At 38.6% G+C, this 24411-nt stretch overlaps 1 protein-coding gene across 1 annotated transcript in view; it reads left to right on the top strand.

Annotated features, from left to right (window-relative positions):
- Positions 1-10434, top strand: part of Ammecr1 (AMMECR nuclear protein 1) — a 121991-nt gene extending 111557 nt beyond the window's left edge. The window contains exons 4-6 of the mRNA XM_003467575.5: positions 1880-1970; positions 3323-3419; positions 5925-10434. Coding sequence (XP_003467623.1) covers positions 1880-1970; positions 3323-3419; positions 5925-6039 — 303 coding nt within the window. The 3' untranslated portion in view covers positions 6040-10434. The remainder of the gene's footprint in view (positions 1-1879; positions 1971-3322; positions 3420-5924) is intronic.
- Positions 10435-24411: the final 13977 nt, after the last annotated feature.

The following is a 24411-nucleotide window of genomic DNA, read 5'->3' as shown; positions in this document are numbered from 1 at the left end:
TGTCAAAGCTCAGATGGTTATTAGAGGTTATTTAGCTCAACTAGGATAAAAATCACCAGGGCAATTTTTTGCCCAAACTATTATTTCTCAAGCATTAAACATCGTGAAATTACTTTTCTCCCCATTGCCAGTTAAGTACCACTGATTTTGTTTGCACTTTTATCTCATCAATAAGGAGACATTCTTCCTTTCACAATTTTTACTAGACATCATAAACAAAAATTAATTTCAACTTTAACATCACTGATTTTTGATGAATGGAGTTAAATATTCAAAATTTCCTTCAGTAGATGATGGAGCACAAATTATTTATGCTATATGTTTTAGAAAACAAATTATGAGAATCTGATATTGTTAAAGAAAAAAATGTCTAAGTTACTGATCAGGAAGTCAGTAGATAAGAAATGTTGCAAGTTTGTCTTTGCTTCAGTGCTATGTCAGGCACTGACTAGATGAGTAGATGTCCTTTATCCTGGAGCTACCTGATAGCTGAGCCCTCGTATATTGTCTCAGCTATCCAGTCATTTCCTACAAGGTATGGGAGGCAGCACTCATTGTGTTAATTTTAACTGCTACCCTAGTTTCATTTTTAGCAGAAGGAGCTTAACAACTATATTGATAGAAGCATATCCACAAAGGTATGCTTTAATAAAAAACATGAACTCTCAAAAAGATCCAACAGGCTCTAATGGATAGATATGGAGAAGACCCTCAGAAAGTATGAAATTGATTTCTCAGAGGACTTTTTATTCCCTTAAAAAGTGGAAAGTTTCAGGCTAAGTGAAAAAATACCAAAAGAAGTTTTCTTTGACCCCTTTTCCCCTTCTAGCCCTTTATATCCTTATAGAAGAAAAGAATAAAAGTCTGTGACTTCTCTCACATATACTGAAAAAAAAAACCTCCATTCCAGGGAATAATGCTCATTTGACTTTCCGTTTGCCCTACAGAACTTTGGATATCCCTGCAGCCTACTTGGCAACCACTGGTCTGAGACATGCACAAATCTAGGGGAATGCAATGGGATAGTTAATGCTTTTAAAATTTCATTTTTGTGTTTACAAAGAAGTTCAGAACTTAGAGTGATTTTCCTTTAGCTCTATTAAGTAATTAGTCATGTGATATATGAGGGAAAGAACAGTTTCCTTTTGATTATATGATAATCAATGAAAAAATATTACTTTTTAATAACATTAGCAAGAAATTACCCCCACTTACTTAGGGGACTACCTTTTTTAAGGCACTATCACAAGTTTATTTCCCATTTTAAAACAGGTACAGTCTCTTGGCTAGGATAATAGAGAAACTGCAAAAATGCCCCACCCCAAAGTGATTTGAGTCTTTAGCTCATAAATTGAAAGGTACTGTGTAATGTCCAATCTGATTATTGTCAGTTGGTTATTCAGTCTTATCCTAAAGAGTTTGCTTGGCTACACAGAAGTCAAAGCTTTAAACATATTAGACAGTCTGGAAGGGGATCAGCACAGGAAGTTTTAGAATATAATCTGAAGTGGTGAATGTACCTGCAATCCAGGATGAAGTCAGTTCCTTATTGCCATGAGTCTCAGTTTGGGAGTACTTGCAGGATCATTGCCATCTACTGCCTTACTCTGCATGTAAGCCCAGAATATTTTTTCCAGATTTCTAGACGAAATAGCATACCTAGTACATGTTGGACATGTGCAAATCAATATTTTTAATCTTTTGGCATGATAATGGCCTTCAATTCCAAAGTCAGAGCTTTGGGAAGAGAAAACTGATATATGTACTTCTAAAAACCCGGAGGAAGAAAAAACTACATTCTTTTGAAAGTTAAATTATAACCTTTTCTTTTTGTTTCTATGAAGAAGAATATACTAATAAAGCTGCCAATTTTTTTCAGGTGGGTGTACATGGCATTAGAATAGAATTCATCAATGAAAAAGGATCAAAACGCACCGCCACCTACCTACCGGAGGTTGCAAAGGAGCAAGGTCATTGTGCTTTATTTCCTATGATCTGGTGAAGAATTTAAATAACTACACAAATTGAAATGTGATATCTGACCTTGCAGTTATATCTGATAATTGATCAGTATCAAATTATGAGAAATGACTCTTCCATCACTGCTACTGCAACGTCAGTATCAAATTGGTGAATCATTCACACAGAAGCTGAATTTCTGCCCTGCAATTTGACAGCATATACTCACAGATGTGTACTTTGAAAAAAAGCAAAATTTTTGAAAGTTAGGTTTTATTTTAAGGAAGAATTTGCCGGTAATCTGAAATGCCATTTTTTTTCTTATTCCATTGTGCTGTAAGTAGCTTTGTAGCTTAAATATTAGCTTAAATAAGGCTTTAATTTGATAGTCAGCTACATAATTCATTATCATTGTCAGTATCTAATGTCTCATTCTTAGGTGCTTGCCATTACTCATTCTTTTAATAATAAGCGTGTAGGTTTTTCATTAACATTGAGAGAATTGTGAATACATGAAGTTTTGGTCTGCACTTCCTAATTTTTTTTTATTTTACAAAACATAGCAGAGAACTTTACAAACACTGTAATATAAAATAACTTCACTCTGTAGTATTCTATTTTATTCCACTACTAAATTTTATCTTCATACTTGCTGAAATGAGTATTTCATTTATTTTAGAGTTTTTCTTGTTATCAGAGAGCATTTAAATTTTGATTCCTGTTTGTATTCCAATAAATATGAGATACATAACAGCAAAAATTTCATGTCATTGAACCCCTAAACAAGAAAGTCTTTAAGGTAGTTATGTTTAGATTTATTTGGAATGCTTTAGAAAATGTCTTAATCCTACGGTATACTTGTACTCCATAAAGCATACATAAGAAAGAGAGGGCTTCAGATGTTAGTATATAATCCATGTCACAACCAATAACAATATTGTTGAATATTGAACACAAATATAGTTGATGAGTTACAGAAGATACCATTAAGATCAACAATTGCTGGAGCATCAAATACTATGGCAGGACTTTTGATGATGCTCTTTTAGAAATGTTACTGTTAGAGAATAAAATGATTGTGGTTTGTTACAGAAATACGATTGCGCGGTTTTTGCCAATTTCTTAAGACTCCTTGCATTTGAATGTGGTTGAGATAAAGATGCCAATGTTAGACATTATGTATAATTAGAATTTAAAGCATATGATGAACCTTCCTTTATAGTTCTGTATGATTGTGTTTAGGACCAAAGGAATTGATGGCATTGGCTAATTATAGCTGACCTTTACAAAGTCATTTTGTAGCTAACCAAAGGTGCCTGCTACATGTACTTGACTGATATTTTGTTTGGTTGACTCTTCACAGGATGGGACCATATTCAGACCATAGACTCCTTACTAAGAAAAGGAGGATACAAAGCTCCAATTACTAATGAATTCAGGAAAACCATAAAACTGACCAGGTACAGAAGGCATTTTCTGACGCAAGATTAACTAATACATTTTGATGCTAATTCATTTGATTTCCTCATCCTCTAAATATACTTGCTTCCCTTTTCTAAAACAATGGAAATAAATAGCACGATGATGCTGATGGTAGATGCAATTAAACTCTGTTTGGCAGTAAAGCTTCTATGATAAATGAGTCCATCCTTTCCATCCTTGGCTCTGTGTGATTACTCTGACTTTGTACAGTCTTGAGACTGTGACTGGAGAAAGTACCGGAATAAACTATTGGCTAGCTTTTGACATTGACTGGCAAAACCCTAGAATTCTGATAAATAGTTCTTAAATTTGAATTCAACCTTAGAATTTTGGTGCTTTGTTCACCATGAAGCTCACTGAAAAACACAATTGAGCTAAACTTAAATGGTAAATAAATTTCATCATGGAATAGAAGGGATACTTATTTAAAATGGAAAATATCAAACACTGTAGGAAAGACAGGTTTTTTCAGTTCCAGCATTGAGTGCCTGTAGTATAAACATGGACTGTTTTCAGTTCTGGGCAGTTACAAATTTGAAAATACCTCAATTTCTGCTCTCACTGAGTTTACAGTTGAGGAGACTAGAAAGGCATGTATAAAAATAATTGCTATATGGTTGAGCATGGTGGCATATGGCTATAATCTCAGAACTTCGGAGGCTGAGACAAGAGGATTGAGTTCGAGGCCAGCCTGCTGGGGTTTTAGCTCAGTGGCATAAGCACCTGCCTGGCAAGTAATAGGCTGTGCGTTCTATCCTTTTCTTTTTGGATAGAAAAAGAAAAAAAAAATAGAAGTCAGCCTGGGCTTCCTAGTGAGTTCAAGGCCAGCTTGTGCTGTGAACTGAATCTGTGTCTCAGAAAAAAAAATTTTTTTCCTATAGGGGAAAATATGATGGATGATATAAGATCATAAATTTGGAAAGAGGAATTCCAGGAAGGTATGGAAAGGTAACAGAAGATGTCAGAGACAAGTTGGATCTGGGACGGTGTTTGAAGAATGAGTGGAATATTTGGCAGGTGGAAATAAAGAAAGGGATTCCTTGAAGACCTTGTGCGTCCCTGCATACAGATGGCACAATACAAACTTCGTTCTGAGGAATGTGAAACAGTCTGATTTGGCTGGTCTTTTTAAGCACATAAAGAAGGTAGTCATTAGAGGAAAATACAGCCTAGAAGGTAAATCAAGTCAGACCATAAAGGGTCTTTTGTTCCAGACTAAGAAGTTTGGAAAGCTTCTATAGGCAATTGGTAGGCATTATAGGGTTTCAAACAGATGGCCTGGGAGAAGTGTAAGATTGGAACTGGAAAAAGGAAAATGAACTAGGAAACACTGCTAATATCTAAGAATCCATGGCAGGATTACAAGGAAGTGTGACGGAGTGTCTTTAACTAGAGCTGTGGCAGTAGAAAGGAAGAAAGGCAGGGACAGATTTGAAAATATTGAGGAAGAAATGAAAGGATTTGGTCATCATTTAGAAATGAGGAAGGCTTTAATCTAGATAAAAGAAACTGAAGTCATCTCGTCAAGGTGGGAAACAGAGTCAGGGTTATGTATCAGTTCTGGATTTGAAGTACTTTTTAAGATATCTATATACAAATTTTGAGTAGATCACTGAAGATGTACATTTGCAGAGCTCACAACTAGAAATGAAATCTGTATAGAGGTCATTGGTGAAGCTGTAAGGACTGGGTTCACTGAAGGGGACAGAATGTAGAGTCACAACAACTATGGATAGAAACTAGGAAAATCCTCCAAAGCAGGAGTGGAGCGAGCTGTCAAAGATATAAGAAGCAGTTAAGAGGCAAGGGGAGAACACATGAGATAGAGAGCTTCAGAAAGTGAGTGAGGGGTAGTATCCTAATGGAAAGGTCAACGGGAAGCAAAGGCAGAATTTTTGAGAGTTGCTTCCATGGAAGAGTGGCAGCAGAAGCTAAGGGGCACTGGCCAGGGATGAAAAGAAGATTGAAGGTAGAAACTATATATTATTCTTTTGAGAAATATATCAATGAAAAGAAAGCTAGACACTGGGGAAAGAGAAGACTTTTGTATCACAATTCAGAAAAGTTGTTACTTAAGGCCAAGGGCTAAGTAGATGTTTGGTAGCAAAAGGTCAAAGAGGGACAAGTGACAGATCTTGAGGATAATGAGTCAAGTGAAAGAGGTGTATCTATGATAGGAAAAGGTTGCCCCTGCCCGGTCCCTTCCTGTTAGCAAACTGCGACTGAAGCGGTAATTAAATACCTAGAGCAACTTCAAACAAGGAGTAGTGTAGCAGAAAGAGTACTAGACTTGGAGTTGAGATTCTTGTGTTCTGATACTAGTTTTGCAACTTAGTAGCTGTGTGACTAGTCAGTCACTGCTTCTACCTAGGCTTGTTTCCTCATCTATAAAATTATCTCTTGAGTCCCTCATAGATAGGTCTGACAGTGGCATGTCACCTATTTCTTGATGTTAACTTTTCTGTTCCTCAATTTTCTTTCAGATACCGTAGTGAAAAGATGACCCTGAGCTATGCTGAATACCTTGCTCATCGCCAACATCATCATTTCCAAAATGGCATTGGACATCCCCTTCCGCCATACAACCATTATTCCTGACACTGAGCCGCACAACCAGTCACTGGGCCTCTCTGCAGACTTCTTCCCAGGAGACTCTACACCTTCTTGGTCTAGTTATCTCTTTTACTGTACCATTTTATGATGATAGTTTCCGTTGCCATGGTGAAGCTTCAATATCGTCACTTAAGATCATCATGGTAACGGGTAGGAAAATGGAATTTGTTAAGAAAATTGTTTTATTGTTTTTAGAACATGGTGGGGGGTTGCAGCATATATAACTTTTTGGGTTTTGTTTCCTTACTATATTAGTATTTTGCTTTGCTGTCTCAGTCAGGTTTATGTGTTCCTAACCTTAACTTCTTTCCTTTTTCTTCCTTCCTTTCTTTCTTCTTTCCTTCCTCCCTTCCTCTTTCCCTCCCTCCTTCCTTCTTTAAACTGTGGATGGAAAAGTGTGCAGATTTTAATTTTTTTCTTTTTAGGATTGTCTTTAGTTTTCCTCAATAAGATAGTTACTTTTTGATAGCTAAGTTTGGAAGTAATTAATATGAAATTCAGGTATTTGTATATTATTCATTAATTTGTCCAAAATTCACTTTGCTATGAGAGCTTAGAATATGAGTCTTCATTCCTGAAGAATATGTATTCCCCATGGTTAAACTATAACTTTAGTTGTTGTAGAAGATCCAGGATAGGGCTTGTCACAGAGAGTGAGAAACCATTTATGCCTACTGTACTGGTTATCACAGATAGATGACACTGCCTCAACACTTTATACAACCAATTTACAAACTAAAACACTGTTTTAGGAAAGTATAGACTGCCTTACACATAGGCCACAGACATCATTTGGAAGAGCAGAAAATATTAGAAAGAGCGCAGATACAGAATTTAGTGCCTTTGAGAAGAGTATAATTAAGTGGAATTAAGAGGGATTAGAAGAAAGGCAATTTAGAGAAATATTCTTCTAAAATTTTATTGTTTCAGTGTGTGAAACAACAGATTAGTCAAATTCCCTACTCTGAAGTATTTTTTTAGCTGAAAAAATTTATTTTGAGCAAATAACCAAAAAGACATCTCTCTATTTTATATTCATTTAAATTTGTTAGCTTTAGGTTTCAATAAGTCATAATTGGCCAGAGTTGATTTTCGTTACCATCTGAAGATATGGGAAAGATAATCTAATGAAACAAAAGTTGATATATGCCATGATTTCAGATATATTTGTCTGTCATGGAACAATACTAGAATTTCAGAGATACTATGAAATAGCTTGAATCTCTTTCTGCACTACATACTTTTGATAGAAACATGTTTACTATGTTGATAAGATATGTTAAACCTATAAAGATGGAGTTGACATTCAAATGTGCTGTAGTCAACAGCCTAGCTCATGTGCAGGGCTATTTTTCCCATGATGTAAAGAGCACTTACTGATATCAATAGGAGGTCCCTACATATATCCCCAGGAAAAATCACATATGTTCCTGGAGAAAGGTGACCTTCAATTTATGGTTTTATATATATATATATATATACACATACATACATATACATATGTATATATATATATATATATATATATATATATATATACAAACACACACACATACATATATATAGACATAGGTAGGTAGACTGATTTGGGGAAAATATATACTTTTTCAAACAGGGAATCAGTATATCAAGTGATGATTAAAAGTATGCTGCAGAATATATATTCTAAATTATAAGAAATGTCAACTGAATATCAAAATGTTATAGCAAATGCATATAGTTACTGTGACAGGTGACAGACTGCTAGTTCAGAATTCAAAAGTCCTTTTCCAGTTTGTGAGATACTGGCTGAATTCCTTCTGCTTGCCACTGGGGCAAAGCATACTACTTTAGTTTTTGATGAGAGTTCTTAGAAGTTTGTTGATATTCCTTCATCCACAGCATTCATTGTCAAAATAACCATTTTCAGTTGTGATGCCTTAACTAAGAAGCCAATTGTTAGCCTGCAATGCAATCTTGGTAGCCAGTTCCATTGAACCCAGCGATAAGTTAAAAAAAAAATCAGCTGGTGAGCTTTAGAAAGGGATTTTAAATCTGTCATTTCTACTTGGGAACATTTTGGAGTAGATTAGTTTTTCAGTATAAAAACAAGTGGCTACCTTACGGAGACTTTTTTTTTGCCCTTATAGGGAAACTGAGCACAAGTTGAATGATATTGTCTGCTGCAAAAAAATAAGAGAAAAAAAAAAAGAAAAAAATATAAATGAAACAAACTGAAGAGAGATGAAATAGACCAACATTATTGTAAAATCCATCTTATCCATCATCTCATCAGTTCAACAGGCTCCTTGTCCTGGATGAGCTTTATGGTTAGAAGTTTTTTAAAAGAAAAGATCTATTACATACACATATGTGTGCATGTATACATTACTTACAATACGTGCATACATATGTGCGTGTTTATATATTTAACGGTGCTATTCAATCTTGAGCAGGTCACGTGACTGGTCATGCGGACTCTAAAATCATATCAGATTTTTTAAATCCTTGATATATGCAGATGTTATACAGATTTTCTTACCAGTGTAATAATGTTATACTGAAGAAATAACCATCCTGCAGGCTTCAAAGGACGAGGTCAGCAATATTTCCCACCATGGCTTGGGGGAAAGGAATAGTTTTGTGTCCTTTTGTATTCAAATTGATGCACAGTGCATTTTTGTCTCTTAAGTAACTGTTGATTAAAAGACTGTAGGGTAAAGGGTGTTATACAAACTGTAATGGTGTGCTTTATACAAATACTAGACCTTTTTACCTTTGTTGTATTTATAAAACTGTTAAATATGTGGTTTGAATTAACTTTGAACATGTTGAAATATGTAGCATGTGTAAAGACCCAGATGAAGATTCTAATTGCACAGGTTGTGTTCTAGCCAGTTGTGGTTTCTTTGTTCAGAAACACAAATGTGAATTTCACTCTTATCACCAGAATATTGTACAAGTTGTGATCTTTAAACAGCTCAGAAGTAATACTTGAACTTCATTAGAATAGCACAAAGTTTACATAGACCCCTTTAAATGTTAATTAGATCCACATAAGTTTTCTGTTTTCAAATGCAACGGGGTATTTTTCCTCTTGGAGAATAGCATGTGTTTTACTTTGGTGTATGTAGCAAAAGGCTGCCATTTCTGGAAGAGTTTTCTTGTTCTTAAACGAAGTCAGCCAGATAACAGATTCAGAAAGAACAATTGGTCCCCCACCCCTTAAGTGGCCTTCTGATGCACAAGCTGTGCTACTCCCCTGTGTTGTCTCCCCTACCACAAGAGGTTTTTGAAATTGATGGAGGAAGTGCAAGGCTTGCTTCCCCTTCCCTCCATTTAAAGCAGTTTTAAGACTTTCCGTCCAGTGCATAGTGTCCTAATGCCTCCAGCACACCAGAAGTTTGTATACTGGCCTCTTTTTATTGTCTTCAAATGTGCAGGAAATTCGAAACTGTCATCTGTAATAGATTCCATCTCTTATGTGTGTTAGATCAAACCAAAGAATCCCCTGGCCATGCCCACATGCTGCTCCAAAAGCCTGCCTTCCAGTCCTTACAAAAACCTTGCAGGATTAAATGTGTTAACTTTTTTATTTTTGTACAGTTTCTAAGTGATTTTTGCTAGTGATGTTAAATGAATTAAGTTTATTTGAGGAGTATGAGCACCTCCTCCATTTAAATAAACTGGTGACTTTTATTTTTAAAACCAGAAACCTATTGTGTGCCTCTCAATTTAAAGGTTTCTGATTACATTATTCTGAAGACCAGCATTGATCCTTTATATACAAAGATGTTTTTCTTGTTTTTTTTTATTACTGTTTCAAAAGAAAATGAACCTTTTATTTTGCTCTGGACCCAGTAACTGCGCTGGTACATAGACGCACTGAGAAAAACTTTTGTAACCACCTTTGACTGCTTTTGTATATCAAAGTTGATTACTTTTGAAATATTTGGATCTAGTTTCTAAGTTATTTTAGTGTTTTATATGTTCCCCAAAATTCTTTGAATTGGTCACCAGCATAATGAGTTTTTGGTGATGCAATGGTGAGACTTGTAATGAGCTAAAAGCTACCTGGAGTAGCTCCTTTTTTCCTTCTTTCTTAGTAACCTGTTTTACAGTAAGAATCACAGATTACCTGAAATTCCTTCCAGTATAACTAGATCCTCCTTCCTTCCACATTTAATTGCTTAATAGTTTAAAGAAACTATTGAAAATGGGCATTTTATATGATATGATATGATATGTATGGCTTTAAAATATTAAAAATGAGAAAAAAGAAAAATATGAGAAGGTTTATGTTGGTCTGTATGGTATGGCTGTGGAGAGATAATGTAGTAGTTTTGACACTATTGTTATTACCTTTTAAAAATCATTTACCCAATAAAATGTTAAAACCAAGGAGTCATTTGTTTGTTTATTTTATCAGCCTCATCACAGGATCTAGTTCTTATTGGTACTTTTTACAAAAAGGTTAACAGCCGACAACTCTGAATTAAAATAATTAAGGAACTGGTACTGATTTAGTTGCAAACAGCACTTGGGAAAGCTTATCTGGCCACAGCTGCTCCCTGTCATTTTTTTTTTTTTTTTTGCAGATGTCATACTTTTGTCTAGTCTGAATCCTGGCTTGATAATGTAGATTAACCTGGCCACAAAATAGACAAGCTTAAAATTGGAATTCCAGGGGGAGCTTAGCTATGCTTAAGCCTGTTCCAGATAGCTTCCAAATCAGTCAGTAGTCAGTGGGCATTTCCTTTTGTGAGCTAGTGGTGAACAACAACAGTGCTATCCAGGGGAAGTCACCTGACGAAGTAGGAACTATTTTTTTTTTCTGCCATCGAGGAAGGCTTGCCCATTTTCTCAGCACAGGAGGTATTCTCAAAATGTCCACGATTGGCCACCCAGAGCTCACACATACACTTAAACTTGGCACCAGTTACTTTCCCCACACCAGGTTGGCACCCTCCAACTCAAGTTTGGGGAAAACTCTTGAGTATGGGTTAAGGCAACTGGTATTACTGACTTTCAAGGGTCAAATAAGAGACTACATCAAGAAAGAAAGCTCCTGGGGTGCAATCTCTGGCAACTGTTGCCCCGTTTCTTTCCTTATGGAAAAGGTACCAAGAGCATTGTACTGCTGGCTTTTTCTAAATCATCTGCTGTCTCACTTTTATCATGCATGTTTTTGGGTTGGTTAGTAGTTGTATATATGCAGGACTATTTTCTGTTACATTGGCCCAAAGCCCTGGTCCTATGTGAATTTTATGACACACATTTATGCCAATCATGATGACTAAAAGCAACCATCTCAGAACCTGAAAGACTGTTATGGTTTCAAATAGTACTCTGCGAAAGCAACCATCTGCTTAGGGTTTACTCATTTTCATCATTTGTATTTAATGAGACACAAGATTTTTTAATGATTTGAACAATATGAGTAGCTTCAGGTGGAATGAAATCATGAGTCCATGACGTTCTTTTTTATAGCATTAGTGGTTAACTTGATGGTCTGAACAGATTTCATCTTCACTTATCATACTCCACCTACCTAAATTCTTTCCAGAGTTTCATCATTCCTTGTTTAGATTCCTTGTCCCATTGGAAACCCCTGAAATAAGTCTGCTGCTTTGGAGGCCAGTAGACCTGTGTGGGATGAGGCACTTCCTCTGTGTAAATGGGAAACACTGTCATACACACAGGACTCTATCAGTGTGAACTAGAGGAAAGTGCTGTGGGCAAATTACACCTGGATCAAAGCTGCCAGCCAGGAGATCCAGAAAACAACTCCTCAGAGTATTTCCTCCTTTCTGCAGCATTGACTACAGGAGCTGAGGCAAGTGTGCATTTGGGTTAGTTAAACCCTCGGCTTTCTCATCGGTTTATCCAGGCTTTTCACCTGCAAGAGGAAAACATACTGGGAGAATGAAACTGAGGCAAGTTTTGTTTTTTAGCTACTGCAATAAAAGGCCTTCCTTGATGCCCATGGCACTATAGCACAACCTTTTGTTCCAGATACCATGCCTGATAGAAGAAGCTTTCAAGAAAGAGGGAGAACTACATTAGGTCCTAAGCACTATTCAGAAGCCAGTCTACCTCCTCATCCCAAAAACCTGATTACAACCTTGCTTAAAAAAATGACCCCTTAGGGTGGGGGTATACGTCAGTGTTAAAGCACTTGCCTAATGAAATGCCCAGGGTTGCATCCCCAGCAATTCCAAAAAAAATTATACCTTAAAATGCAGTAGTTGCCCCTTATCTATAAGGGATGTATTCCAACACCCCTAGTGGATGCCTGAAATCACAAGAGTACCAAACGCTATGCAAAACATAGTATTAACTTTTTGCCTATATACACCTATGGTGGAGTTGAATTTAAAAATTCGTCACAGTAGAAGATTCACAACAACAACAATAAAATGGGACAACTGTAACCATATATTGTATTAAAATTGCTGGTAACCCTATGCTTGAATTTGGGGCTGTTGTTGGATGAAATGAGTTATATACACACACTAATACTGCAACAGTCAGCCTACTAAATGGCTACTAAGTGATTAAAAGTCGGGTAGCATACACAAGGTGTAATCTAAAAATAAGGTGAATAATTTTTTAAAAAATACAGTAAAAGACACAATTTCTGTTACCATTAACCACTCTCAAAATACTCTTCCTTGCTTCAAACACATTTATTCCATTGCTATTGCCACTTTCTGAAGCAGTTCTGGAAATCCTCATTCATAATTATTCCTAGTTGTGCTGTGTGACTGCCTCAGGCTCACTCAGCACTGAGCCAGAAGACACAGAGTGTCACAGTGAATGAGTGGATGAGGATACACCATGTTTTTACTAGCCTGCCTTTCCATTGGATGACATTTGGCAGCAGTATTCATAGTATTTTTGGCTATACTTGTTAAAGGCCTCTATGAAAGAAGACTTCCAGAACTGCATCAGAAAGTGGCAAGACTTATGTGTTATGTTCTAAGTGAGGAGGGCTATTTTGAGGGGGCTTATTGACAGCATGTCTTGTACTCTAATAAATTTTAAAAGTTTAAACATTTACTATATTTTTGATCACCCCATCCATGTACACTGTGGATATGCTGGACAAAGGGATGATTCACATCCCAAGTGGGAGATAGTGTGAGATTGCATCATGCTACTCCTAACAGTATGACATTTAAAACTTATGAACTGCTTATTTCTGGAATTTTCTATATTTGGACTATGGTTGACCACAGGTGAATGAATCTACAGAAAGTGAAACCATGGATAAGATGGAGGTTGCTGCATAATGTTCAGAGGGTAACGACTATGTATCTCAAACAGTTTAAATGGATCCAGTCAGAGAGCAGGTGAGAGGGCACATGCTTTATGTAAATCATCACTGACAGGCCGTTACAGATTTCCATCACTGCAGATGATTACTTCGCCTGACAATGATAAGATGTAGAGTATGCTAAGTGTGGAGCATGTCAGTAGGTAGTGACTGCATAGTGTGCTTCTGCGTTCAGCTACAATAGCATCCTTCAGCCTATGCTCCCATTCTAATAAGATACCTGCAGTTCCCAAGAAGCCTTTGTTTTCCTTTCTAAATCTTAGCTGGCACCTCATTATGTTAAAGGTATGATTTAAAATGGCATGCCATAATTATAAGGTATAAATGTATAGCGATTGCTTTTAATGCTAAGAACAAGGTTGTTTAATGTAAATTTGTAATTTGGGTGATGATGGATGTAGAGTTACAGTCTGTATTTTGATGTGGCTGTATAATAGCAAAAAAGTCTCAATTTGCATAGAGAAGATAAGGCCTCTTATTTGTAGAATTTTATGAAAATGTGTACATACAGGCCAAAAAGATATAAAATTCCTGTGTAGTCAAAAATTTCTGAACCAACGAATCAAGGCTTTTAAGAAGTTCATGTGGGAAGAAGCATTCAGAAGTTCAACAGAAATGAAGTCAGCTTCCCGATTCCTGTTAACTTACTGGTGGTCTTCAACTGCCATTTTGGATGTAACACAGTAGGTGTCTGCTAAGTATTTTCTTTGGTTTTTACTACAGTTTTAAAATGTTGCATGTCTAAACAAACACACGTCCTTTTGGGATGTCATGTTTGTGGAAACTGGGAACAATTCAAACAGAACCCCAGGATTTCACAGGGCTATCTAAAAACCATTGCTGGAGCCCCAGAACTACCAGTTATTTTGAATGCCTTTGGGAAGCTATTATGTTATGAAATGACAATGCTTTTTGGGGCCTTTTTCCTCCAAATGTTAAACTTGATATGATCCATCAATATTTATTTTGTGCCTGTCCCCCCAGAGACACAGCATTACGCATGGTTTCAGAATGAATAGCACGCTTTGGGCTAAAATCTGGGAGGTGTATAAAGGAAGTTTGGTCTAGTTAGAAATGCTCCTTCAGACAGGGCTCCACACAAGAGTGGGCTGGCAATTGTAGGGCTTACTAAATGGTGTCTACCTTGCAGTAGCATTAGTGCATACTTTCAACTGCCCCTCTTTGCAAATGGCATTTCTAGGGGCCTTCCAACATGTCAGTGCCATAAAACACCCTATATTTGGCCCAATCATGATTTATAAGTAGAATACAGGATGGTTTCTATTTGCATGTCATGGCTATCTTGCTCCCTAGCAGGAATGTGCAGGGTAGCTGGGAAAGAAATTATGTGAGTGTTTAAAAAATAGGTTTATGGATATACAAAACGGCATTTGGTGGCTAAAAGCTGTGTGCCTTACTGCAACGCTGCCCTCTGAAAGATATCAGACCCATCTCATGAGCAAGACAAAGAAGAGACAGAATTGCTCTAAGAAGCTGTCTTGAGGCTTAAGAAAGAGAACAAAATTTATGGTATGCTTATCTATCGTTGAACAAATATCCCATGGAGGTAGGGAGGATCCCTTCATGGAGCAAGAGGAAAAGGATAGTAAGGGTAAATGGTAAGGAAAGGGAAATCACGCCCTTTTGCCTTACCTACTACATGGGAAAGACAGGAAGGCAATATTAAATTTGGGATATTATAAAACAGGAAGTGTAACTGGTATACAATAGGATGTTTAAATCACATTGTGACTTACAGGAAACTGCTGAGAGTTGAGGCCACTTCCTGAACATTGGGTGGACTTGAAACTATAGTTGGTATATTCCTCATAAAATTTGCATTTTATGAGGTATTTTAAAATGCTCCAAGGTTACCATATGTGCCAGCGTGTGTAAGCAGATTTGTGTGGATCAGCATAGACCATAGCGGCTGGCCAGACAGCTGGTTGGGGTATCATACTCCCCACTCCCACAGATCCTGGGAGAACAAAAAGGTGTCTTGGACTACAAAGTGTGCAGAACTCCATGTTTTTTTTTTAATGCTGCTGAGACCAATGCAGAGATGTCCCTAAACTTCAAATATCAAAATGAATTCCAGAAGTTCTGCATAAAAGACTTTACCATGCCCCTGGCACAGGTATTAATAATAACCTCTTTTTCAGAACTGTGTTCAGGGCCAGAAGTAGATGTGTACATGAAGCCATCACTCGGTGATTTGGTACGCATTCATCTTGCCTTGCATACCTGCTCATCCATGATATTCATGAATGATTTTAAAATTGAGACATGGGCTTGTCCAATTTTCAAATTGGATGGTATTTTTCCTGTGGGGTAGATAGGTCTAGTAGATCTCTTTACGTCCCATTTGGATTTCTGTCACTCCAAAACAATCTGCAACCTTGAAGAAGGTCAAACAGATATGGCTAGATACCCTGGGCAAAGAAAGTGCAAGCAACATCCTTTGATCTAGGGATGGTTAATGAGCAAGTCCTGTGAGAAGGTACACAGTACACTCGAGAGTGAAAAAGAAACTCCTTTATTTTTATCCTCATTTTTGGGCCTTTTCTTTTATTGAGATGAAATTAATGCATCAAAGTATACAGTACAAGTAATATTTAGTGTATTTGCAATGTTGTATACTCAATTTTTATTTCAAAGGTTTTATCACTTCATGAAAGCACCTCAGTCGGAGCCAGAGATGCCACTCTCCAGTCCCCACCCCAACTCCTAAGTAACCTCTAATCTTCTGTCTCTGAACTTGCCTATCCTGGATAAATATTAAATGGAGTCATAGAATATGTGACTTCTTGTATGTAGCTTATTTTATTTAGGGTAATTTCAAGGTTCATTTAGACGCACCTACATGCTATAGCATGTTTAAGTACTATGTTTCTTTTTATAGCTGAGTAACATTTCATTGCATCATATAACAATTTGTTTATCCATCATAGACATTTACTTTGTTTCCATTTTTTGATTCTTCAGAATAATGCTGCAATAGGCAGTGGTGCACAGGTTTCTACATAGATATACTACATTTGTCTTGTGTATGTACTTAGGAGTGGAGTATTGGATCATATGATTATTGTTATATATACTCATGAGCTGAATTACTTGGCCACATGGATATTCTATGTTTAACTTTTTGAAGACCCACAAAACTTTTTCCAAAGTGGTTTCATCATGTTATATTCCCACCAGCAATGTACATGAGTTCCTATTTCTGATCTTCACCATTATTTCCTTGTTTTAAGAAAATTAAAGTCACCTTATTGGATGCAAAGTGGTATTTCATGTTATGTTTTTGATAAAATGTTCCCAAAGGTCTGTGTTAAGACTTGGTCCCAGCCTGTGATGTTGTTGGGAGGTTGAGTGAGGAATCTTTAAGAGGTGGGCCCTAGTGGGAATATTTCTGGTGACAGAGGATATTGGGACTCCAGGCCCTTTCCAGTCTTTGCTTCTTAGCTGATATGAGGTAAGCAGTTTTCTCTACCATTCACTCCCATCATAAGGTACTGACTCAGCAAAGACCCAAAAGCATCAGGCCAACTGATCAGGGGTGCAAACCTCCAAAAAACCATGAGCCAAAATAAATATATCCACCTGAGAAATCATCTCAAGTATTTGTTACAGTAACAGAAAGTGGATTAACACATATACATTATTATAGTTTTATTTTCTTAATAACTAGGGATCTTGAGTACTTTTTAATGTGCTTATTGGCTACCTGTTTATCTTCTTTGGAAAGTAAATGTACTATTTATAAACTATACCTAGTTTTTATTTTGACTGTTTTTTGCTCTTGATTTGTAGGTTTTCATATATTCAGAATATGAAACCATTATCAGATACATGATTTGCAATATTTCCTTCATTGTACAGTTGGTCTTTTTCATGTTCCTGACAATACCCTTCTATAGACAGTTTTTCATTTTTACAGTCTGATTTATCTATTTCTGACATTGTTGTTTATGCTTTAGCCATTGAACCTAAGAATCCATTGCCAAATCTGAGATCATGAAAATGTACTCCTATGTGTTCTAATATTTTTATAGTTTTAGCCATTGTATTTAGGTCTCTGATATATTTAGAGGTAATTCATATATGAACCATGAGGTAGGGGTCCAGTTTCATTGTTTTACATGTGATTATATAGTTGTCCAAAGACCATTCTTTCCCCCATTGAATGGTATTGGAAACCTCTTAAAAACTCAATTGATCATAAAAATTTGGGCTTATTTGGATTCCCTATTTTATTTCATTGGTGTATATATTTAATCTTATGCCAGTACCACAGTCTTGATTACTGTCGCTTTGTAGTAAGTTTCAAAACCAGGAAGTACGAGTCTGACTATTGAAGACCGTTGAGCTTACTTATGAAGTGGAGGATTAGTTTTTTCATTATGAAGAAAAAAACAGTGAAATTTTGATAAGAACTTCACTGAATCTATAGATAGCTTTGGAGACAACTGACACTTTAACTGTATGTTTTCAATTCATGACAAAGGAGTATATGACCTTTATTTAGATTTTTAATTTCTTTAATCAATGTTTTATAGATTTTAGTGTACAAGTTATTTTACCTCCTTAATTAGCTGTACACCTAGGTATTTTATTCTTTTTGCTATTATTATAAATGTGATTGTTTTATTCATTTTAAATTGTTCATTACTGGTATGCAGAAACACAACAGATTCTGATGTGTTAATCTTGTATGTCCTTCAGTTATGAATTCATTCATTGACTTTGGTAGTTGTGTGCATATATATTTAGTGGGAAAATATACAGTAGTACCTTTTCACAAACTTGTTTTACAGTTTTGAGGAAGATAATTGCAATTGTATTTGTGTGGGGAAAATAGCCATGGTTATGTTTGTCACCTGATGTGGAGTTTGCAAATGGAAGCAAAATTGTGCCAAATGCTTTTGTTTGTGAACTGAATTGTTTGCAAACAGGGTCATTTGTCAAGTACTACTGTATATTCATATATATTCATGTATATAAAAGTACATACAGTTTTCTTCTTTTTAGTTTGGATCTCTTGCTTAATTACTCTTGCTGGGCTTTCTAGTATGATACTAAATAGAAGAGGTAAATGTGGATATTTGCCCCAGTTGATGAGCCTACATTGTCAAATCAATATCATTCAAAGCCCATAATTTACATTAGGGTTCACTGTTGGTATTGTATTTCTATGGATTTTGATAAATGTATCTACCATTATAGAACCATACACAATGGTTTCGGTTTCCTAAAAATTCCATGCTTTCTCAACTCACCCCTTCCTTCCCCAACACCTTGCAACCACTGACCTTTATCATATCTTTTTAACAATTATTAGTGCTAAGATTTATTGAATTGCTTACTGTGAGCTAAGAAACGTGCTAAATGCTTTGAATAGCCTTATGAATTTCCCATGTTACAGAATAAGAACGAGGTTCAAAGAAGTTTTTTATCCACAGCCACCTAGCTACGAAGTGACAAAAGATTCAAACTAACTTTGTCAGGCTCCAAAGACTGAGCTTGTTACCATTCACTCTTTGTCTTGATGAGGAAGATGGTAGTAATGGTAGTGGGAATGGTAGTAGTAGCGCCATACATTCATGGAAACAAGGTTTATAGTGTGCTGCCAGACACTGTGCAAGGGTCTTATGTACTTTATTCAATTCTTACAGTAACCCTATGAAGTTGGTACTAATGTTATTGTCACCTTACAGATGAGCAAAGTAGGGGTCAGAGGTTGAACAATGTACCTCAAATGCACAGTGGAAGCTGGTGACCGCCACTGAAAACTTCATTTTAACACTTCATTTTTCTCTTGGACTCAAGGTAACAGGACTAGGTCTATCCCTAAAAACAGATGGCTTGTTTTATTTTTTGACATTCAAAATTCAGGGACCTTCCCTTGACATTATTTGACTCTTTCTTTTACAAGGATACTTGAAGTCTGATGGCAGTGCTCTTCCACGGACAAACCAGACTCTGCCCTTGGCTGTCCAGCCGTAATTATTGTCTCTCTAGTCTGGGAAGACTGCGGCCAGGCTTCTGGGTCGGTGACTAGGACTCAGAAATAGCCCCCTAATCGGCCTCATCAGCTTTGAAGGAGGCCACCGCAGGAGGGGGCCTAAGTAGGCCAACACTTTAACCCAGTTACATGAGGGCAGCTGTAATCCAGGCTGATCATGTCTTGCTAAGCTCTCTAGGGGGAAAATGTCCAAAAGTTGCTTCTTGTGTGCAAGTGTTCCTGGATCACACTGTAGACACTCCTTTTCCCTTCTGGAAGAGTGTGGCTTAAAGGTTATAAAGGCTGAGCTCCATTTGAATGTCTTCCAGGACTAAATGGTGGCTGGTAGTGGTTTCCAACTACACTTAAATATTATGGCTCAGGCTACCCTAGGCAAAAGTACTGCATTTCCTTGAAAGATCTGCTAATCCTCCTCCACCTTGTTAAAGGAGGAGAGGAAATCATTATCTTCCTCTTTGTGGGCCAAAGAACAACTCATATCAAGCCACCAGTTTCTAGATAGGCTGGGCTCTGTTTCTCCTGTCCCCATAATCCCATAGGCTCACCTCACTCCTGGCAATGAAAAGCCCTAACAGATCCAGGGGAAGCAGACTGAGCTGTCTGGGCAGCCCGTAGTTAGGAAATAAAAAATCAGAGTCGTTGGGGCTGACTTGGCCTGGCTTGTGTGGCTCCCTCCCTGTCATTTGGCATGGTGGGCTTCCTTATGCATACGCACTCTGCTCCCTCCCTTTCATGTCCCACAAAGCATCTGATCCAAGAGGCAATTCAAGAAATCTATTATTTGCTACACTGTTGAAAGAGAAAACAGTTTCTGGTTATTTGTAAGATATGTTGCAATTTTAGAAATGTTAAAATACAAAAAAATAGTGTATATCTTAGAGCCAATGAGATAGAGAAAAAAATCCTTAAAATGGATAGATCATCTCTCTTACACACACACACACACACACACACACACACACACACACACACTGAAGACCACAATGACATAGGGCACCTTATGGCACAGTGGGGGAATGCATTCTAAACTCCAGGTAACCTCTGTGCTCTGAGAACCAGCTTGGTGAGCATACTGCCTGAAAATAGGGACTCCTTACACTAGACAGATGTTATAGGTCATAAAGCCCTCCCACACACGGTTACCTCACTAGGTTCCTCTCAGCTGCCCTGTGGTGTAGGCAGGCTAAGGGCACTTATTACCTACTTTATAGATGGAGTTCAGACAGGTCTGACTTTGCCAGAATCACTGGGACTGAGGACAAGAAAAGTGGGACAGAAGGTCATGTTTGTAGAGTATCTAAACTGCTTGTCTGACTTCCACAGAATGGCCACTACAACTAGTGAGGGTATGAATAAGTGGCTTTAAAACCCTTTTCCTGATGAAATTATTCACAAAACCTCACTGTACAAAACAGGATAAGATTGGAGTTGTTCTATGTGAGGCAGAGGGAAAGGCCAAAAGGCCACCTATTTGGCCTCCACCCATCTTTCATCCCTAATGGGGGCCTCAAAGGTACTTCTGAAGAAGCACTGAAGTGCTGAGGAACAATTTATAACTATAGAGTAAGGGACTTCAGTTGTATTGGTCATATCCTTTTTCTTATGCTAGATTTAGATATTATTCTTCATACTTTTTGTTGTTTTAAAGGATTCATTTTAGAAAAAGACTGGTATAGATGGTCAGGCTAAAGAGGTGACTCAGAACTTTGACGTTTAAGAAGCAAAATAAAAAGGTTTGCTTTGAATTACGAGTTTGGGCATTCATATTTTAAAGATCCCCAGGTGACTAATTTGTAACAAAATTTATGATTCACCGTACCAGAGGTATCTTGTCCTGTACAATGGTATTCAGCATGCCTGAAATGCAAGGACATGATTTGGAATATTTGGGGAGGCTTCTCCCCTCAAAAGGCAAAATGTTAGAGAGCTTGGAGTCTTTCTAAATATGTAGTATCAAAGAGTATGGTGCTTCTGGATATGAGGGAAGAAGGAGCTGACGTCAGAACAGAAGCAGACTGGTGCCCCTTCTACAAGCCCCTGGGATGGAGACAAGAGGGCAAGAGCCAGCAGTAAAACTTGCTGGTGGCTGGGACTGGGTCACTGGACAGTAGAAATCACTGACTCAGTTAAGTGAGTTAACAGATAGTGGTTAAGATCTGTGCAGAAAATGACTTCTCCCATCACTGAAACCTGCCTTACGACATGCCAAGAGTGCTGGATTACTGGATGGATGGTATGCAGGCATAGTAGAATTGAAGTCACGAAGCCAGTCATGGGAGGTACTCATTAGCAACAGGAGCACAATCTTGGAAGGCCTGGAAATCTGTGCCCAGCAGCTCAGACATCTGAGGTATATGATCACGGTGCTAGGCAAAATGCTGAATGGGAAACAGTCAGTGCAGATAGTAACAGAGATTTTGACTTTGGATGAGGCCAGCCTTGCCTGTTGCCATGGTTCCCAAACCATATAACCTTTGGATAAACCATTGCATATGCCAGTCTGACATCCATGTTTTATGGTTGCTTCACTGACCTTGGCAAAAATGAAAAAGAAAGACTCACTGGGGGATCAGGGTATAACCATCTCAAGTTGGTCCCTATCCCGCAGAGGGGTAGATGATATATTCCATGGATTGGCTGGTGGGGCTTTGCCATAGAAATGCCAACTTTGTGTACCCTATTGAAGGAAAGGGATGTGCACAGGTAGCAAAATCAGGTTAGGAAAAGCTGTTGGTCACCCTGCTCACCTACACTGGCCAAAGGTCTGGGGACAGATCAGGTGCAACACATTCCTGTTGCTCTTCCCTCACAATATCACCTCCTTGTTCAGTACAGCTCTTACCCAGAGCCCTACAGGGAAGCAGGGTGGGGCTTTTTTTGAGGAGCTAGAGGTTCTCAGGCAAATAACAGCATCCTCGTTTTGTCCCAAAGTACTCATGAGAAAGATGGTGGCTTATGTCACCAAGGGTTCTCTCTCAGGGAACAATAGTATCTCAAACCATTTCTCAGCAGTTAGGGATGAGATCCTTGTTTATGGAGTACCTTCAGGGTGGAGGGTGCTAGGGATTGAATGCAGGACTTCATGCATACTAAACATACTGAGCCGCATCATCAGCCCCTAACCTGAGTACCTTCTGTGGAATGAGATGGCAGGGCTGGCGGAAGAGTCAAATCTCACCCTTTCCTCAAAGAGGCAAAGTCTAATAGGGAGAAAGGCAAGTGATGAACCCAGTAGGTAAGCAAACAGTCCCTGGAGTAAGCACCAGGTGCTGTAGGAGCAAAGCGGACAAGCATCTAGTGCATTCTTGGGAGGCAGGAAGGATTGCACAGAGGGGCTAACATTGGAACTGGGGCTATAGGATAAAGGGGGAGAGTAAGGAGCTGAGCAAAGGAAAGGGAGCAGGAAATGGCATGGTGCGGAGCAAAGGGAATCCATGCATGGTTCTTCTGAGATTATGAGGGTGAGGTGATGAAGATGAAAATGTTTGCAGGGCCCAAGACCTGAATGTCACACTAAGGAACTGCTAGGGACAGAGGCCCAGGGTAGTGATGCAGTCAGACTGTATTTGAAGGTTGTTGCCTGCACATTGGAAAAGAGCCTGGAATCGAGATAGGTTGCAGAGACAGATGCACTAGCCCAGAGGAGGGATGGTGATGGCTTCAGTAGCTGGCCTTTGGTTCTCTTCTTAAAAGATGTAAAAAGGCCTAAGACTAATTTTCCTTTCTCTCCACTAGCCTCTGTCTGCCCCTCCACTGGAGCTCTTGCCTGGCCCCTTGTGTCCAGGCACTTGAGTCCTACACCTTATAGTGCCGCTTTGATGCTGGCTGGACAGCCAAACGAAAGAGCAGCTTGACCTCTGAATTGCAAAGTCATGGATCTCTGTCTCTTGTCTCTTGTCATGCTTCTCAGAGCTGGGGGTCTCAGGGCAATGCTCTCCCCTGACGCTTCGGCACAGCAAAGAGGCAGTAGAACCTGGAGGAGAAAGAAAGCATATGGGCCTTGGAGTCTAACATAACAAGTTTTGAAGGATTTGAAACCAGCCTTCTTGTATTAGCAAGCCTCACATTACTGAGTTTCTTGCTGTCAAACAGTGGCAGCACTGCCAGTCAGCTAATGGAGCATCTGTGGGAGCTATCAGAGGTAACCCGTGGAGCAGGACACAGCACTGTGCCTGGAACACAGTTGTTGCTATTACTCTACAGATGGAGAACCTGGGGCAGCAGGAAAAGAAGAACTTTCCCAAGCTGGTAGTTTTCTATTCCAGGACTGCAAGGCCCTGCCTCACTTGAAGTATGGATGTCCAAGTCCTGGCAAATGTGGAGATCTGTCTGGACTGCCTGCATCTCTGGCTGTGCCCTTTGCAAAAGCTGCAGCACTGGATAAGATGGAACAGGCCATCTGTGTGGTGCAGTACCCAGAGGGTCGCCGTGGAGAAGCAGGTCTGACCCTTCCTGAAGGGCAGGTTTATGTTGCTCACTCCTCCCCATAGCACAGTCTGACCCCTGTCAGGCACAGAGGACACTTCGGTAGGGCAGGCCTGAATGTGAAGTGTTTGATAACAAAGCTCCCCTTAGACTTTGGTCATCCAGCCTGGCCCCCATGCACAGGAGGGCCTTGAGAGCCCAGAAAATTTCCCTAATAGACAAGCCTCGAAAAGAAGAAAGAGCCTGCTGGGTCACTGGCAACCTTGGTGGAAGTGGGCAGTGTGTAGGAACTCCAGGCTGTGCGAGCACACTGCTCCCCAGGCAAAGCTGTACTGAGAGCTTGGTGCCCACTGGGGGTTCTGCACCGCACACAAGGCTAACAAAACAACCCCTTTTGTCTACTTCCCAAAGCAGAGAGCCTTATGAGAGGGTTCTGGGAAGCAAGGCAGGGACTCCTGAGTTCTCACAAATCTTTTAATAACAGTAAATGAAGAAAACACTGTAACAATAAATCCCATGGTGAGGGCTCCTATTCATTCAGTGATCTTCAACAACAGAAACACCTGAGACTAAGATTCAGAACGCTGAG

The sequence above is a fragment of the Cavia porcellus genome, unplaced genomic scaffold (genome assembly GCF_034190915.1).
Source record: "Cavia porcellus strain 051 isolate PalLab524CR breed Dunkin Hartley unplaced genomic scaffold, mCavPor4.1 scaffold_3, whole genome shotgun sequence".
Taxonomy (NCBI): domain Eukaryota; kingdom Metazoa; phylum Chordata; class Mammalia; order Rodentia; family Caviidae; genus Cavia; species Cavia porcellus.
The sequence above is the reverse complement of the archived record's forward strand: the minus strand, read 5'-3'. Positions and strand labels throughout refer to the sequence as shown.